Genomic DNA, 18,986 nt, shown 5'->3' on the forward strand with positions numbered 1-18,986 from the left:
GCCAAGGAGGCTGCTGAGTATACACAGAAAAGGCAAGCATAACTTTTTTACAGAAGGAATTTTAACACAACAAAATGGGATCAGTTCCACCTGTGAGGCTCGAACTCACGACCTTCAGATTATGAGACTGACGCCCGGCCGACTGCGCCAAGGAGGAGGCTTTTGAGTATACACAGACAAGTCAAGCAGAACTTTTTTACAAAAGTAATTTGAACAAAACATTAACAACAAAATGGGAGTTCCACCCCCTGTGAGGCTCGAACTCACGACCTTCAGATTATGAGTCTGACGCGCTGCCAACTCCGTCAAGGAACACAGAAACGGCATGGCATAACTTAAATTCCATTTTGTATGGTTTGGATTAATATAATATCATTTTTCTTTACCGATTTGGTACGTCGCCGGTTCATACAGTTTATTTGATATTTTCGTCAAACATTTGTATCCAATGAAAAAACACATAATCTAATTCACTGTTTTATTTGATTTCCCTTTTGATTCTAATTATTTTATGCATTATTTTGTTAATCTTTATTTTAATTTGATTTTAATATTGCATATTTTTCAAGAGATAGAGTACCCTTGTAAAATATCAGTGAAGTAAAATAAATAAAATAAATTTGTTTGCAATGTATTCATTGTTTGTTTACGTTGTTGGTTTGCAACCCATTTTCAGTATTGAAATTATCTCTAATGTCAAAGGTCACAAATGTTGTGAGAATTTTTGCGACGTATACATGCAGCGGCTACCAATTATTTTACGAATATGACTGCAATAACTGATATTAAATCGCTAAATATGCGAAATGAGCGTGATTGGCAACTTTTATGTGGGGAGGTTTGTTTATAATTATAATCATAAAACTTTACGTAGCGTGGGTGTGGCCGTGACAATGTCTGGTGCTCGCTAGGCCTAGGCCCAAATCAAACCTGTGACTGAGGCGCGCCTGTTTACGGGCTTACATGCCTGGCAAATGGGTTTCACGACGCAACTTGGGCTAGGCCTAGGCATTTTATGGTGGTTAGATTAATAATAGAATATTTAATCCAATGCACTGCAGTAAACTGTTGAAACTACTAATTCTTATTATTGAATTGTTTATATCCAGATTGTAAACGACCCTTCTTGCCATCAAAGTCAATCGTGGTACTACATCAGCTACATACAGCCTACACTACAGGGTAGGCCTATAATAGAATAGGCCTATATAGATCCTGACCTCATTTATGTTCATTCATATTATAATTTTGTTTTGTAAAAAAGAAACTCCACCTAGGCCTATTACAATTTGTCCTTAGCAAGTACCATGTGTGCCAATCCTACGCCTTCCTTCAATGAATCACGACACTAGCCTCACATTGCACATCAAAATAAAAAAATTACCATGCAATAGAACCATTAAATAGAACTTTTACTGTTTAGTAAAACTCTATAAATATGATACAAACTCAAACTATTAACCAATCAGATCAAATAAGTGTGTCATGACATTTTAAAATTTGTCATTTGACTCAATATTTAATCATAACTAAGATCTCTATTTAAGATGAATTTTTTTCTCCATATTTTTTAGTTTAATAACTGTAAACGAAAACTTCAGACGAAGAAGGATGCCTTGATTATACTGGCAAAGGAGCTTGACAAAGTTAAGCAAGAACGGGATGCATACAAACTAATGGCCGAACAACTAAGAGACAAATCAAATGCACAACGCAAGAAATTTGAAGAAAAAGAAAGGGTACATCAATTAAGTTATACCTATTGGGTGTATTCAACTGGGCTGTTTTGAGCAGATAATCTTCAGATCTAGCTTCTCAAACTCTTTGCAGTTTATACAGTAAATGTGAGCTGTGAGAGTAGATCACTTTGAGGTTTTTGCATCCGCAATGACTACGAATATGGTGGTCAGTCATCTGATAATTTGTTAAAAGTCTTTCAGAAATCATTAAAAAATATATCCTATATGGACATTGACCTATTTAAGTCCAAATTGAGAGTATCGTAAAAATGTATAAAAGTTTTTCAAACATAACATGTTATACCTATTAAATTTATAGTCTAGGTTCTAGACTGTGATTCAACTTAATAATATTAGTAAAGAGATAAAAAGATAACATTTTGGCACATATGGCATTTCATAGGTATAATATTCAGACAAACATTTAAATGCTAATTAAATTGGTGGACTAACATTAAAATAGACTACAACTGCAAAGACAATGCTACAGACTTGGGGAAAGTCTACTTATTTTAATACAGTATTTTTTTCTACTAAATCATTTCGTTATGATTTTGCAGGCACTTGGACTGTCACTGTGTGATAGCGACCATCTTTATGAACGCCGTAGTCAGGTTTGTACAGTATACAATGTTGAAACTAGTCTGGGTTCCAGACGGAGTTTTGTCTTAATATTAGTAAAAAGATAAATATTTTGGCACATATGGCGTTTCTTACGTATACTACTTGATTTTGGATACTCCGTCTGGGGAAACACGCACAAGTCACGTGGTTTGACACCAAGAATTCTTGGTGCATACGATTATCCGGTTGACTAGTTTCAGCTGCATGCGATTGGCTACTCACTCGTACACCGTTTTAATATTCATATTTCAGAATTTCAAAGACTCAACAACTAAGATGATGCGCATGCGCTATGTTACGTTTAGACAACGTGTAGGCCTACTTGGGTACATTTATGAAAGTTTCTGAAGGCTAGACATTATTTTATATGCCTAGTAGTCTGGTAAACATTTGATGGGATTTTTCCCAAGAACATGAAAACTCGTGATATGATAGGCTAGCTTCTCCGCAAATCAAACATTGAATGGATCATTTATTACGCGGAGATAATTTTGATTTAATTCCCACCCAGACCCTGTCTTGTTCTGTGTGGTGGTGTAGCCCTGTTGTTGTGTGCCGCCGGTGGTGGTATGTAGGCCTACTTTATTGGCGTTTTATTTGGCAGGTCATACGTGCGAATTGAGTAGGACCTACGAAAGAGGCCAGGCCAAGGACTAAACAATTAATAAACAAAACAACTTGGCATTACGATTTTATATTTCAACAGTCTCGATCGTACATTCAGCACTGTACGTACTCGATCTTTTTCATTTTGAAACAAAATGATCATTGGTTGATTCGAAATCCATATTTACATACCGCCCGCCCCATATAGCCAAATACGGTATGATAACCTACGTCATTCTTATCGGATGTTTGCGGTCTGCAAATCGATTTCTATACGTGTTTCACAAGTCTGTATTTTCAGACAAAAATCGCGGTCGAAATAAAAACAAATAAATTTAAAAAAAAGATAATACAGACTTGGGGCAAGTCTATGTTGAAACAAAAGTTAATTAATTTATTCATTTATATATGGTGCTATTCTTTAAAAAAGAAGCACTGTACAATAATCATAAACACAACAAACATTAATTAATTAATAGCCAACAAAATAGGCAAGATAACATTTACATTACTCTGGGAAATAAATTAATTAATTAGTTTAGAAAACTTTTACAGACTGTTGTAGAAGTAGTTTCATGGATCGAAATAGGAATACTATTTTTTATTTATTTATTTATTTATTTATTTATTACCATATTTACTGAGGGTAGCCTATTCAGTTCCTAATAGAACTGATCATTCAGGGCCCTCATTTCATTGGTTATGTCCTATAGCACTCAAGCATTTTCTTCCAGATACGCATCGCATGAATAGAATAGCAATCTTTGATTTATCTCCACGACTGATTTAATGTGTCTGAACACAATTCTTTAAATAAAGAAGCATAATTTCCACAGTTGTACATATGTAGCAAGAAAATGTGATGTGCCCATATATGGACATGATGTCATTATCACTGCCATATTATTTGGGCACATCACACTTTTTTTGTCAAACTATAGTTTGATAGTGTAGACAGCTTTAAAATTGATTCTTGAATTGGAATTACAAAGCAGCTTTTAAGCATACTGTACACAGAGATTACCACATAGAATAGATCACTTGCGGACATAGACAGTGTTTTTGGAAATCAATTAGGGACCAGCTTGTGTTTGTTTGTCAAAGAAATGTCCATATTACTGTAAATGTACATTTCATATCAGTGCTTTACAGTTAAATCCAAAAATTCACAAACAATTCTGTAGTTGGAGAAAAAATAAACTAATAAAAAGTGAGCCATAAAACCGAATGACTATATTTTATATATATATAATATTGATAGATATTGCAATAATAATGATATATAGTGGTTACAGTATGTTGGCGGTTACATTATTATTAGCAAACTACATATTGCTCAGTTAATCTAGTATGTTAAATGAGTAATGTGTTGAAATCACTAGGGATTGTATTCATTAACAATAACTCATGAATGATTACACATTTTAATAATTGCATTAATTTCAAGGTAACATATTCATCATCGCCAGATTTTTTCGAAGAATCGTAGAAATTTATTGGTTCTGGTTATATTGAAATTGTTTTTCATTTTATTTATTATTTAGTAGCTAATTATTGAGTACTGATAAAACTAGCTGATATCCATGTATATACATGGGTTGTCCTACTTGACATCCTATCCTATCTCTTTAACATCATGCAAAATGAGCAAGCAAATATGTTCAATCATATCCCATGAAATTGGTCTAAAAATGTTTTGGGGAAATTAGGAGGAATGTTAGTGGACAGTGCACGAGTATCAACTCTATTATACTGTAACAAGGTTCAGCAATATGTAGATGTTAGTGCACAGTGCATGAGTATCAACTCTATATTATACTGTAACAAGGTTCAGCAATATGTAGATGTTAGTGCACAGTGCATGAGTATCAACTCTATTATACTGTAACAAGGTTCAGCAATATGTAGATGTTAGTGCACAGTGCACGAGTATCAACTCTATTATACTGTAACAAGGTTCAGCAATATGTAGATGTCAACTCTATTATACTGTAACAAGGTTCAGCAATATGTAGATGTTAGTGCACAGTGCATGAGTATCAACTCTATTATACTGTAACAAGGTTCAGCAATATGTAGATGTTAGTGCACAGTGCACGAGTATCAACTCTATTATACTGTAACAAGGTTCAGCAATATGTAGATGTCAACTCTATTATACTGTAACAAGGTTCAGCAATATGTAGATGTTAGTGCACAGTGCATGAGTATCAACTCTATTATACTGTAACAAGGTTCAGCAATATGTAGATGTTAGTGCACAGTGCATGAGTATCAACTCTATAATACTGTAACAAGGTTCAGCAATATGTAGATGTCAGTGCACAGTGCATGAGTATCAACTCTATTATACTGTAACAAGGTTCAGCAATATGTAGATGTTAGTGCACAGTGCATGAGTATCAACTCTATTATACTGTAACAAGGTTCAGCAATATGTAGATGTTAGTGCACAGTGCATGAGTATCAACTCTATTATACTGTAACAAGGTTCAGCAATATGTAGATGTTAGTGCACAGTGCATGAGTATCAACTCTATTATACTGTAACAAGGTTCAGCAATATGTAGATGTTAGTGCACAGTGCATGAGTATCAACTCTATTATACTGTAACAAGGTTCAGCAATATGTAGATGTTAGTGCACAGTGCATGAGTATCAACTCTATTATACTGTAACAAGGTTCAGCAATATGTAGATGTTAGTGCATAGTGCATGAGTATCAACTCTATTATACTGTAACAAGGTTCAGCAATATGTAGATGTTAGTGCACAGTGCATGAGTATCAACTCTATTATACTGTAACAAGGTTCAGCAATATGTAGATGTTGAGCTATAGATTGCCTCAAACTACTCCAAAAACAAGGTGATTAATACATTGTGAATAACTTTGATCGTGCCATTTATTATTTTTCAGAGCTTAGCACAAGTTTTATGTGAATCACGAGAACAAAATAGAAAATCTGAAGCTGAGATAAAACAACTAAAACAGAGTTTATTGGAGGCTGAAGGGGATGTAAAGGTAGAAAGCAATGTATACTTTAGTTTATAAAATATTAATAAAAACCTATAGCACTAGATAAATCACTGGCTAGTGAGTATTGGCCATCAAATTAAAATGAGTTAGGCCTATTTACCAGCACTTTCAATGCTGGTCACTAGTTTCAAAAGGGCACTTACAAGGAAAAAAAAGAACCATAGAACCTCAACTCCCCTGGTTACGGGCTTTTTTCTGAGAATATAATGTTTTATATTTTCGATTGATTGACTCTAGTTATTCCACATACAAAATGAAGAAACGAAAAACAAAGAGAATATAATATATAAATAACTGATTCAATATAGAGGCTGATTTATTAAAAATTAGAGATTTCAATTTCATGAAATATACAACAATTTAAAGGAATTTGAAAACAGACACTATCATTAAAAATATCTCGTATATTGTATCTAATTGAACCCAGGGTAACGTTACATCTATATGCATGGCAATTGGTAGAGTACTCACTGTATAAATGTACTTGAAGATAAATTAACATTTTTTTTTAAATTTGCGTAGCTTCTAAGAGAAAACATTGCTCGTCAGAGGGTTGGAGATGAAGGTCTTGGAACAAGACACTTTCCAGCCCATGAAAGGGAGGAATTAGTAAAGCAACTTGAAGCCACAAAAGATCAGGTAAATGATAATTAAATATATTTTAAGATACACTTTATTGTCAAATCATAACACGATAGGAAATTTGATTTTCTTAATGTACTAAATAACAACATATTTATTTCTTCATCATTATTATATAAGCCTACGTAATTGTACAACCAGATGAAAATCAGAACCAAATGACAGCCATAAATCAACTTGTGATGTACAGTATTTTATATCATCTCATTTAATACAGTATCCCACTATGGCCCAACAGCCACAATACTGTAGAAGTACACTTCTATTACATTTAAATTAACTAAGCTAACTAATTAAATTAAATTTTTAGTCATTTGTAATACATTTCATTTCAGTCCTTGACTGTCGTTTTGTAATATATTTGTATATACCGAATAAATAAATAAAATGAATTGTTTTTTTTAATTTTTACTCAAGAACCTCGCTCTTAAGAACATGCTTTTAGTTTAAGACTTGAGCCTATGATATCTACAGTAGACAGGCCATTCATAAAACCTAAAATTCTATTACTATAATATGATAATTCTATTATAAAATTCCTAAATAGCTGGAAGCTTTGGAGCGAGATATGGTGGCTAAGATTGACCAAGAACAAGAACTGGTGACGGAGCGAGATCATTACCGAGAGAAATCTGAAAGGACTAACCAGGAATTGAATTATGTTCTAGGTGGAGATGAGCGAAGGATTGTTGATGTTGACGCACTAATTATGGAAAACAAGTTAGTTATTTATTATTAGAAATAAGTTTCATTGAGTCGTGAAATTGTTTCATTAAGTCAACAACACTAAAAAATGATGGAAAATTGTATATTGAACTAATGAAACTTTCATACATTATTTAATCAGGTATGTCAAAGAGAGATTGAAACAATGTCAGGAGGAGAAAAACCTTGCAAATACAACAGTTGCCAAGTACAAAGTATGTTGTTGAACCTATATATTGTTTAAGCTCTGTTTACACTATCAAACTTAGGTAACAAAAAAATGTGATGTTCACATATGGACATGATGTCATATCACAACCATATTGAAGCATATCACTACCATATTTGGGCACATCACACTTGTTTTTTTTTAAAACTAGTTTGATATTGTAGACATACAGGAAAAGGGTGGGACCAACAAAGACTCCCCTTAATAATGTAGGCCTGGTAATGGTATGTTGTCTTTGTTTGCTTCACAATGAAGTGTCCCCTTAATAGGTGTGTCCCCTTAATAGGTGTGTCCCCTTAATAGGTGTGTCCCCTTAATAGGTGTGTCCCCTTAATATATAGAGTAGTGTTGCAGCGCCCATGTGGCGGCTCTCATTGCTCTGTGCATAACAACTTCGTATCTGTTTGCAGATGGTTTTTTTCATCAAATAAGTTTTACTGGATGCTGGAATAGCAAATTGAGCACCATATATTCACAAATTTCTTATGTGGAAATAATCGTATCTTGGAGTAAATCGCAGTTGTTTTTCTTGTTGTTTCCTGAAGTTCAGCTAGGCCCTGCTTGTGCCTTTATTGTTTTAATTCAAACTCATCACTGCCCAAGAACAATGGTCTACTAGCATCAGTGGGAAGCTAGCCCTGTACTTTCAATCTGACTGTGCATATTGTTATGTAAATGACCTTGTACACCTCATGCTTGAAGATCTGCTGTTGTCATGCTAATTAGCTATAGCTCTGAGTTTCTTCATGGTTTACAGGGCTGTGTAACCAACAACAATAACAGTTGTGAACTTCTTGAAGAATCTTGCTTAATTATACAATCTTTTAAGTTGAACTCCAGTAGCTGTAGTATCCACCTATTACCAAGGAGGCCAAAAAGAAAAACCAGGCGTGGTACAAGAGCTGGGCGTGACAAACACACTAAAAACAATCTATCATTTCCGGACTTATCATCAAACTCTCTCTTATCTAAAAACAATATTAAATTTTGCAGTATTAATACAAGATCCGTTCGGAACAAAACAACAGAATTTGTGGATTTCGTTATCGAACATAATCTGGATGTTGTTGCCCTTTCGGAAACGTGGCTTAAACCAGAAGACACATCAGTTATAGGAAATATTACACCCAACGGATACTCTCTCAAACATGCTCCCCGTGCTGGTACTAAAAGAGGTGGTGGAGTTGCACTTCTTTACAAGGAAAGCATAGCGGTTAAATGTTATGACACGGGATTATTACCAAAATCATTTGAACTGCTAAATGTGGAAATAGTCAGCAATGCATCCTCAGTTTTCCTCGTAGCAGTATATCGTCCTCAAAGCAAATCAACGGGTTGCAGTCTAAATGTTTTCACTGAAGAATTCTCAACTTTGGTTGATCACTATGTATTGAAGCCGGCTCCCATACTATTCGTTGGAGACTTTAACATCCATGTGGATATGCCAAATGATGCAGATGCAATTCATTTTCGGAATCTACTTGTAGCAAGCAGTCTTCAACAGCATGTGTCTACACCTACACACCGACATGGTCATACATTAGACTTGCTGATCACTCGTTCATCTGATCCTCCTGTTTTCTCAAACCTTAATGTCATTGATGGTATATCAGATCACTATGCAATCACATGTAATCTCCTTATCAAGAAGCCACCCGTAATCACTAAATCCATCGAAACTCGTCATTGGAATGCTATAAATTTTGAGACATTATGTAAAGATATCACACAGTCTGATCTCGGAACTTCGCTCTCAAATCTTGATTTATCAAGTAAAGTACGACTATATGTCACCACTTTGAGTGAACTTCTTGACAAACACGCACCACCGAAAAAGAGAACAGTAAAGGTCCGACCAAACACTAGTTGGTATAACAGTGACATCTATGCTGAGAAAAGAACAAAGCGTAAGCTTGAAAAGAAATGGAGAATCTCTCATCTGGAAATAGATCGTCAAGCTTACATTGCACAGAAGAGGAATGTAAATTCCATGGTAAGAAAGGCAAAGGCCAACTACTACATTGGCTTGTGTGAAGAACATGCAGCAGATCAGAAAGGACTTTTTAAAATTGTTAACCAACTCCTTCATCATCGCCAGGTATCACCTCTCCCAGATAGTCTTTCTGACTTAGATCTTGCGAACAGGTTCTGTCAGTTTTTCACAGACAAGATCAAGATCATCAGAGACGACTTCAAGATTGATGACATGTCATTTAATGAGCCTGTGACAGCTCATCATCAGCATCTCACAACATTTACACCAGCATCTCAAGATGAGATCCGCAGCATTCTGATGAAATCACCAACAAAATCATGCAGGTTAGATCCAGTTCCTACTTCTATACTGAAGAAGTGTATAGACGCAGTCGTTCCAATAATAACGGAAATCATTAACCATTCTCTTAATACCGGCATAGTGCCAGATGAACTGAAAATTGCTCACGTTCGTCCTTTAATAAAAAAGCAAAACTTGGATCATAACACGCTGAAAAATTACCGCCCGGTGTCGAATCTTTCTTTTCTTGGAAAGACTCTGGAGCGTGTAGTGACATCACGCATTACTCCATATCTTCAAAAGCATAATTTAAATGAGAATTACCAGTCGGCATATCGTGCATGTCATAGCACGGAGAGTTCCCTTTTAAAGGTACAGAATGATTTGTTACAAGGAATGAATGATGGGAAAATAACGCTATTGGTGTTGTTGGATTTGTCAGCAGCGTTTGATACAGTTGATCACCAAAGACTGATAACCCGTCTGAGAAATCGCATTGGCATAAATGGTGTTGCTCTTAACTGGTTCCAGTCATATCTTACAGGAAGACGTCAGCTAGTCTGTATCAATGATGCATTCTCAGATGAAGCTTGCCTGGAATATGGTGTACCACAGGGGTCAGTAATTGGGCCTGGCCAGTTTTCCATTTATACGCTTCCCCTTGGTGACATTATTCGCAAACACAGTCTACATTTCCATTTCTATGCAGATGATACACAGATTTATGTGTCAGTAAATCCAGTGCAAAGGGATGTTGCTGCAGCAATCAGTAAGATGGAAGCCTGTATAGAAGATGTTCGCAATTGGATGACAACAAATTACCTAAAGTTGAATGATGGAAAGACAGAGTTTATTATCGTCGGGTCTAAATGTAACATCTCCAAAATCAACATCACACATATCAGAATCGGAAACTCTAACATCGCTCCCTCATCGGTGGTCCGGAATCTGGGAATCATGCTGGATAGTAATCTCACTATGGAAGCACAAATAACAACTGTATCCAAAGCAGCATGCATATCGATTAGGAACCTTGGTCGTATTCGCGGTAATCTTAACAAGAAAACAGCTGAATTGATTGTACACTCATTTGTCACTTCTAAAATTGACATTGGTAATGCCTTGTTGTTTGGCATACCAAAATCTCAAATACAACGTTTGCAAAATATGGCAGCTAGAATTGTAACTTATACAAAATCAAACGCTCACATAACTCCTGTCCTGATGGATTTGCATTGGTTGCCTGTTCAACAACGTATTAAGTACAAACTTGCGTTGTTTGTATTCAAGATCCTAAATGACAGTGCTCCTGCTTATTTATCTGACCTTGTGGATCGTTACGAATCATCCCGCAGAGGCCTACGATCATTGTCACAAAACCTTCTTCAAGAGCGTAGAGCGAAAAATCAGTGGGGTCAGAGATCTTTTTACGTTGCGGCCGCAAGTGTATGGAACAGCTTACCAGCAACAGTTAAATGCTCAACTAGTCTAAACAGTTTCAAGACCAACCTAAAGACGTCACTATTCGCTGATGTTCTCGCACGTTGTTAATGCACAAAGCGCCATGAGCGCCACATGGGTGGAGGATACCGGCGCTATATAAGTTTTCATTTATTATTATTATTATAGGTGTGTCCCCTTAATAGGTGTGTCCCTTAATAGGTGTGTCCCCTTAATAGGTGTGTCCCCTTAATAGGTGTGTCCCCTTAATAGGTGTGTCCCCTTAATAAGTGTGGTCCCTTAATAAGTGTGGTCCCTTAATAGGTGTGTCCCCTTAATAGGTGTGTCCCCTTAATAGGTGTGTCCCCTTAATAGGTGTGTCCCCTTAATAGGTGTGTCCCCTTAATAGGTGTGTCCCCTTAATAGGTGTGTCCCCTTAATAGGTGTGTCCCCTTAATAGGTGTGTCCCCTTAATAGGTGTGTCCCCTTAATAGGTGTGTCCCCTTAATAGGTGTGTCCCCTTAATAGGTGTGTCCCCTTAATAGGTGTGTCCCCTTAATAGGTGTGTCCCCTTAATAGGTGTGTCCCTTAATAGGTGTGTCCCCTTAATAGGTGTGTCCCCTTAATAGGTGTGTCCCCTTAATAGGTGTGTCCCCTTAATAGGTGTGTCCCCTTAATAGGTGTGTCCCCTTAATAGGTGTGTCCCCTTAATAGGTGTGTCCCCTTAATAGGTGTGTCCCCTTAATAGGTGTGTCCCCTTAATAGGTGTGTCCCCTTAATAGGTGTGTCCCCTTAATAGGTGTGTCCCCTTAATAGGTGTGTCCTCTTAATAGGTGTGTCCTCTTAATAGGTGTGTCCCCTTAATAGGTGTGTCCCCTTAATAGGTGTGTCCCCTTAATAGGTGTGTCCCCTTAATAGGTGTGTCCCCTTAATAGGTGTGTCCCCTTAATAGGTGTGGTCCCTTAATAGGTGTGGTCCCTTAATAGGTGTGTCCCCTTAATAGGTGTGTCCCCTTAATAGGTGTGTCCCTTAATAGGTGTGTCTCCCCAGGGGAAGGGTTCTACTGTACTGCATTTACTTCAGTATTATATTAATTTTTGGCCATCCGCAGGTTTTTCTGCGTATTTAAAGGGGGATTCTGGGTTTAAAATTGCTTTTAAATATCGTTTATTTATTAAATAAAAAATATCATAACAATATAGACATGTCAGAATGAAGAACTAATAACGAGAAATTAAAAAAAATTAATTTCATATACATTTTAGGGTAAATTCATGGAAAGTCTGTTTTTCAGCAGCTTAGGGAAGCTCATTAATATTCATGAGATATTCACAAAATCACGTCATCAGTGGATTCCAAACTCGCGACGTCATGTACGTTGTGTTTGTTAACTTCAAATCTCTCTCCCCTGTCAAACGACAACCACCCGATCATTGTGAAATACATTTTTTGTAGATTTTCTAAGCTAGGCCTAAAGTGTAATAATAACAGTAGTAGCATATATTTATTTGACATAAATACAACATTTAGTAAAGATTACGGAGTCTTACTATTTTTATACCTCGAATAGTACGGATCGTATTATCGGCTTCACGTACTAGGCTAGGCCTAGCCTAAATCATTTGTTTTCATGGGTGAGAGCCATTCTGACTAGGGATTCCATGCCACGATGGCTACGTTAAAACATTGGGGCCCATCATGGGCCTAGCTAGCCTACTAAACGATTGGCCCATAATAATAAAACTCGGTGGATTCCAAACCTATCCTATCAACCAAACTCCTAAACAATCTAAACCTAAAACATTCTACAAAATCGGCTGTAAATATTGAGACAAAAAAGGTACGATCGCCGTCCGCACGTATGGTGTCCCGATCGTCTAAAGATACTGCATCAAGCAAGTAGACCAGGTAGTAGGAAGGAGACCAAGCCGATTCGGCCCAGTTAAAAATTGAGCTAGCTAGTGTAGTAGACCCTATATGCGAATTGATACTACCAGGCCTTTTAATAAAGTATTATAGGCTTGTTAAAATTAGCAATATACTTATGTTTACAAATATTCCAACTCTCTCATTCGAGCTATATTATCTATACCATTCCGGTAGGTCGAGTCGACCTTCAACCAAATACTGTACATCGTTCATGTTGTGATTATAGACGGGGTATACTCGACCCGACCAGTTTGGTATTGTATACTGTATCTGCTTATCACGTGACATGCCAGGCATGGGCAGGTAGAGCACGTGTGTATCGTCGTCTCGCTCTCCTCGCTCAGCAGGAATGCATACGTTACGCTTCATTGATTTTAAAGGCTTTCCCTAAGTCAGTGCGAAAATCGGCAAACGTAAAGTGCAAACATATCTAATTTTTCACTGTTTTGATGAATTTTCATAGAAAATTGACTTTATAAATGGGAAGACCGACTAAAATTACATTAGATAAGTATAATTTCACAAAAGTAATTAATATGGTTAATGATAACGAGTCGTCGGAACATTGACCATTTCACGAATTTCCTATTCTGTAAACACAGTGTCATATCGCCGTAGCTGCACTTGCAATCTGGCCTCATTTCACAGCCTTCGTTCTGCTTCACTGGGCGCTTATATAAATTGAAACTTTTACCGTTCAAGAGACAAACAAATATATTTTACATTTTTTACTATTCATTTTAAACCCGGAACCCCCCTTTAATACTAATTGCTAGTAGTGTTATGATACTTTCATTGTTTCTCAGGCTGCTTTAGAAAGGAAAAGAGGAAGAGCAACACTGAGACTTGGTGCGACGTCTTCAGGAGGCATCGTAATCTCACAAAAGCAAGGTAAATAGTTTGGAATACATATGTATTTAATTATACCTATTTCAAAGGTTTATTGTGATTTAAACAATATTTTCTGCACATTAGGGTATAATTAATTATAGGGCAATTACTGTTTTTTTATAGATTTTTCAAAAAAAAAATTAAAATCTTGAGTTATCAGTATCTTCAATACGGGTTGAATTTAGCATATCACATCATCTGTAACTGTCTGCAAGTATTTCACTCAGTTTCTGATATCTACTGTAATACCTTGGGATTTATACATACTGTACAGTACCAAGATGTTATCACAATCTGTTAAAACAATTTATACTTTTGTTTTGTAGTTGAACAATTACTAGCAGAAGGTAAAGCCACAGGCCTTCCAGTAACAGCCTCATCAGTTGCTGATTTACAATCACTAGCTGCAGCTCTGCTTGAAACTATTCATGATAAGAACATGGCCTTGAATCATCAAAGGAACACAAACAAGTAAGTTATGTTGTGAGACAAAATTTCATTCATTTTCTTTAGTAGACATAAAAAGAAAAAATACACTGGGATGGCAAGGAATGACCACAGTTTAAAATAAAACTTTGACCCACGGGCCGGTTACTCTGTCTCGGAAATTCAAAAATACTTGGACTAAAGCTCTGAAAAATAATAAATGACACAATCATTTTGGAGTAGTTTGAGAAAATCTATAGTTCATAGCTATATTGCTCAACTTTTGTACTCCTAAACCATAAGGTCGAATGTCTATAAATTAGAATGCTTATCATTGGATAACAGAAGTCCTCCCACAGACTATGCAGTGTTTAAAAAAAAGCTTTATTTATACAGTATCATGAGTAGTGTGTGTTGTTGAATGTGCATTATAGATTTTGCAGACTGATACTAATTTAACCAAATTGATACTGCCCCGATTTGCTTCTAAAAGACAGAACTGTTTTTGTAGTGCTTTTAGTGTACTTTATTGCTTAAATTTTGGTTAAAGGGGGGTTCCGGGTTTAAAATGAATAGTAAAAAATGTAAAATATATTTGTTTGTCTCTTGAATGGTAAAAGTTTCAATGTATATAAGTGCCTAGTGAAGCAGAACGAAGGCTGTGAAATGAGGCCAGATTGCAAGTGCAGCTACGGCAAAATCACACTGTGGTTACAGAATAGGAAATTCGTGAAATGGTCAATCTTCCGACGACTCGTTATCATTAACCATATCAATTACTTTTGTAAAATTATACTTATCTGATGTAATTTTAGTCGGTCTTCCCATTTATAAAGTCAATTTTCTATGAAAATCAATCAAAACAGTGAAAATTTAGATAAGTTTGCACTTTACGTTTGCCGATTTTCGCACTGACTTAGGGAAAGCCTTCAAAATCAATGAAGCGTAACGTATACATTCCTGCTGAGCGAGGAGAGCGCGACGACGATACACGTGCTCTCTCTGCCCCACGCCTGGCATCGTCACGTGATAAGCAGATACAGTATACAATACCAAACTGGTCGGGTCGAGTATACCCCGTCTATAATCACAACATGAACGATGTACAGTATTTGATTGAAGGTTGACTCGACCTACCAGAATGGTATAGATAATATAGCTCGAATTAGAGAGTTGGAATATTTGTAAACATAAGTACAGTATTGCTAATTTTAACAAGTGTAGCTTATAGTAAAAAGCCTGGTAGTATCAATTCGCATAGGGTCTACTACACTAGCTAGCTCAATTTTTAACTGGGCCGGATCGGCTAGGTCTCCTTCCTACTACCAGTCTACTTGCTTGATGCAGTATCCGCTTTTTTTTTAGAGTAAACTAGGCCTATTTTAGGCCTACTTATTAGACGATCGGGACACCATACGTGCGGACGGCGATCGGACCTTGTTTTGCCTCAATATTTACAGCCGATTTTTGTAGAACGTTTTAGGTTTAGATTGTTTATGAGTTTGGTTGATAGGATGGGTTTGGAATCCACTGAGTTTTGTTATTTATGGGCCAATCGTTTAGTAATAGGCTAGCTAGGCCCATGAATGATGGCCCCAATGTTTTAACGTAGCCATCGTGGCATGGAATCCCTAGTTAGAAATGGCTCTCACCCATGAATAAAATGATTTAGGCTAGGCCTTCATTCATTCATTCATTCTTTATTTAGCCTTTAAAATCGAAATACATTTAAAACAAGGTAACAAAAACAAGACAGGTGAAAATCTAAGGAGGCAAGGATAAGCAAAAGCAATTAAAATCGCTGCTCGCAGGCTTGCTTATCCAGGCCTAGCCTAGTACGTGAAGCCGATATACGATCTGTACTATTCGAGGTATAAAAATATTATAATTTATGACTCCGTAATCTGTACTAAATTTTGTATTTCATTAAATGTCAAATAAATATATGCTACTACTGTTATTATTACACTTTAGGCCTAGCTTAGAAAATCTACAAAAAATGTATTTCACAATGATCGGGTGGTCGTCGTTTGACAGGGGAGAGAGAACACAATTACAACACGTACAAGCTTGACGTCGCGAGTTTGGAATCCATTGATGACGTGATTTTGTGAATATCTCATGAATATTAATAATGAGCTTCCCTAAGCTGCTGAAAAACAGACTTTCCATGAATTTACCCTAAAATGTATATGAAATTTAATTTTTTTAATTTCTCGTTATTACTTCTTCATTCTGACATGTCTATATTGTTATAATATTTTTTATTTAATAAATAAACGATATTTAAAAGCAATTTTAAACCCAGAATCCCCCTTTAAAGTGAAATATGTTTTACTCTTTAGAATTCTTGGTCTTCGTGTGGCAGAATTAGAAAAGAAATTAAAAACCTTGGAAATATCTGGATTGTGGAATCTACCACCTGGTAAGGATACTCTACAAAACAAAGTGGCTCTTAAAATAAGATGCCTCATTATGACTGTATTCTATTAATTTCCAAAGTATATTGTAAAAATCAGAGACATTTAGTACAGTAACTATACTGTGCATTATTATATCAATGTGTGTATAATGATTTTAGAGTAATTTAAGTTTATTTGTTATTGATAGGTCGTAGTGCAGCTATTGTGGCAAAGGATCAAGAGAATATGCGTGCAGGCTTGATAACGCTGACACCTTCTACAACTCCAAAAGAGAATGGTGATAGTATCTCAAAAAGTGCTCCCTCTAGTGGTCGAGGCACACCAGTGCATCAGGCCATGCGAGCTTCACCGCAGCTGTACAGTGACACCGACAGCCTTATTTCATTGGATGATTTTGACCTATTAGCTTCTGGTGATGATAATGATTCAGAGACCAGTAGCCTGAATAGCATCAACATCTCCAGAGCACTTCTTGCAAAGGCCAACACTTTGGAGTCATTTAGAAGAGGTGGACAACTAAAACTCAGCAATCTTGGTAAATCTAAGAGTCTACCAGAAAGAACAGCTGGTCTACTTGCAGGTGGCAGTGAAAAAGCATCCAAAGAATCTACTGAAAAAACTGAAGATATCGTCGAAGTTGCAGAAGAAAATGGATACCATGAACATTCACAGCTTCTGAAGAGTTTTTCTGAAACTGATGAAGCATCTTTTGAGGAAGATGACAGTATGATTAAACTTGAAGACATCATTGATAACATCACAGACAAATTAACAAAAGAACGAATAGATGAAGTGCAATCAAATGGCAGTCCGAAAGCAACAGATCCACTGTTGTCTAAGAATGGTAACAATCAGAATAATCAGAAGGATGAAACAGAAGAAGACGACCTTGATTCTTCTGAAAATCTCCAATGCCCAGTGTAATATGATTCAATTGTATAACTTATTCTGTTTATATCTGGACTTAATTCTGTACACCTTGCAGTGAACACAAATCACATCAAACCTACAGTACATTCAATTATGTAAATGTTTTAAACTGATTAGTACAGTATTTATACTGTTGACATTATTATTAAACTCCAACAGAATCAGTTCTGTCAAAACCAATTCTGTTTAACAGTAGTAACACATTTGAGAGTATATTCTGGATATTCTATTTATTCAATTCCTCTTCTCAGTGTATCCTAACCAAATGTGTTGCAGTTATTATACAGTATACTTTACTAATAAACTACTACTACTACTATTCAGTTCTATAGCAATAACTTAATGTACCAAATGCAAGAGAAAAGGGGAATTTACCAAATGCATGTAAATAAAAAGAAAACATTGTGGAGATAAAAAAACTTTTGAAAATTTGGTGCTTACAGTATAGAAACTTTGTAAAATTGCTATAAGGTCTACTTCCCTTAGCCTAAAAACTATGTACAGTATTTAAGAAGTTCTGATTATTAAACCATATACCATGTAGGTTTTGTACAGAGTGTATCCAATGCCAAGAAATGTACTAACAACAAAATGATAGCTTTCATGATGACACCAAATTATCTGGGAAGATAATTCATTTACTGTATTTTGTATGTAAATGAACTTAAAATTAAATTTATTTTATATTTATTTTAATAGGGAATACTTGTATTTCTATCGGTGCAATTAAATTCCAATTAATTTCATTCCAAAATAAACATATCTACATATCTGTATTCTATTTTTAAATGTATATATTATCTATGTTTGTGGTTATTTAAGGTTAAATGATAAATATTAACTTATGTTGTATATTTCTCTAAACTGTGAACACAATTTGTAAAAATATATTTATTTCAATTAAAAAATGTATTTAGTTTCAATGAATACCAGAGGATCCACTGAATAATTTCAGATAATTAATTTTAATTCATCATAATTCCATAAAACTGTGCAATACAATATAATAAATTCAATAAATGTTTACATATTTATATAATACAATTAACATTCTAACATGTATTTAATTATGTATTATATTTTACTGAA

The 18,986-nt window shown here is 35.6% G+C and overlaps 1 protein-coding gene across 1 annotated transcript; it reads left to right on the plus strand.

Moving 5' to 3' along the window:
• The first annotated feature begins 669 nt into the window (after nucleotides 1-669).
• Nucleotides 670-18,884, plus strand: LOC140047401 (coiled-coil domain-containing protein 149-like). Its single transcript, XM_072092416.1, has 11 exons — nucleotides 670-838; nucleotides 1,575-1,739; nucleotides 2,300-2,353; nucleotides 5,888-5,992; nucleotides 6,530-6,646; nucleotides 7,197-7,369; nucleotides 7,497-7,569; nucleotides 14,034-14,118; nucleotides 14,445-14,589; nucleotides 16,890-16,969; nucleotides 17,155-18,884. Exons 1-11 carry the CDS (start codon nucleotides 767-769, stop codon nucleotides 17,889-17,891), a joined length of 1,806 nt encoding a protein of 601 aa, XP_071948517.1. The 5' UTR covers nucleotides 670-766; the 3' UTR covers nucleotides 17,892-18,884.
• The last annotated feature ends 102 nt before the right edge of the window (nucleotides 18,885-18,986 follow it).

The sequence above is a fragment of the Antedon mediterranea genome, chromosome 4, assembly GCF_964355755.1.
Source record: "Antedon mediterranea chromosome 4, ecAntMedi1.1, whole genome shotgun sequence".
NCBI lineage: Eukaryota > Metazoa > Echinodermata > Crinoidea > Comatulida > Antedonidae > Antedon > Antedon mediterranea.

What these genes read in the sequence shown, in the direction of transcription:
- LOC140047401 (XM_072092416.1), top strand. Translation starts at nt 767, where the DNA reads ATGACTGCAATAACTGATATTAAATCGCTAAATATGCGAAATGAGCGT. An exon ending in AATTTGAAGAAAAAGAAAGG is followed by an intron (nt 1,740 to 2,299) that starts GTACATCAATTA and finishes ATGATTTTGCAG; the next exon opens with GCACTTGGACTGTCACTGTG. An exon ending in CGTAATCTCACAAAAGCAAG is followed by an intron (nt 14,119 to 14,444) that starts GTAAATAGTTTG and finishes TTTGTTTTGTAG; the next exon opens with TTGAACAATTACTAGCAGAA.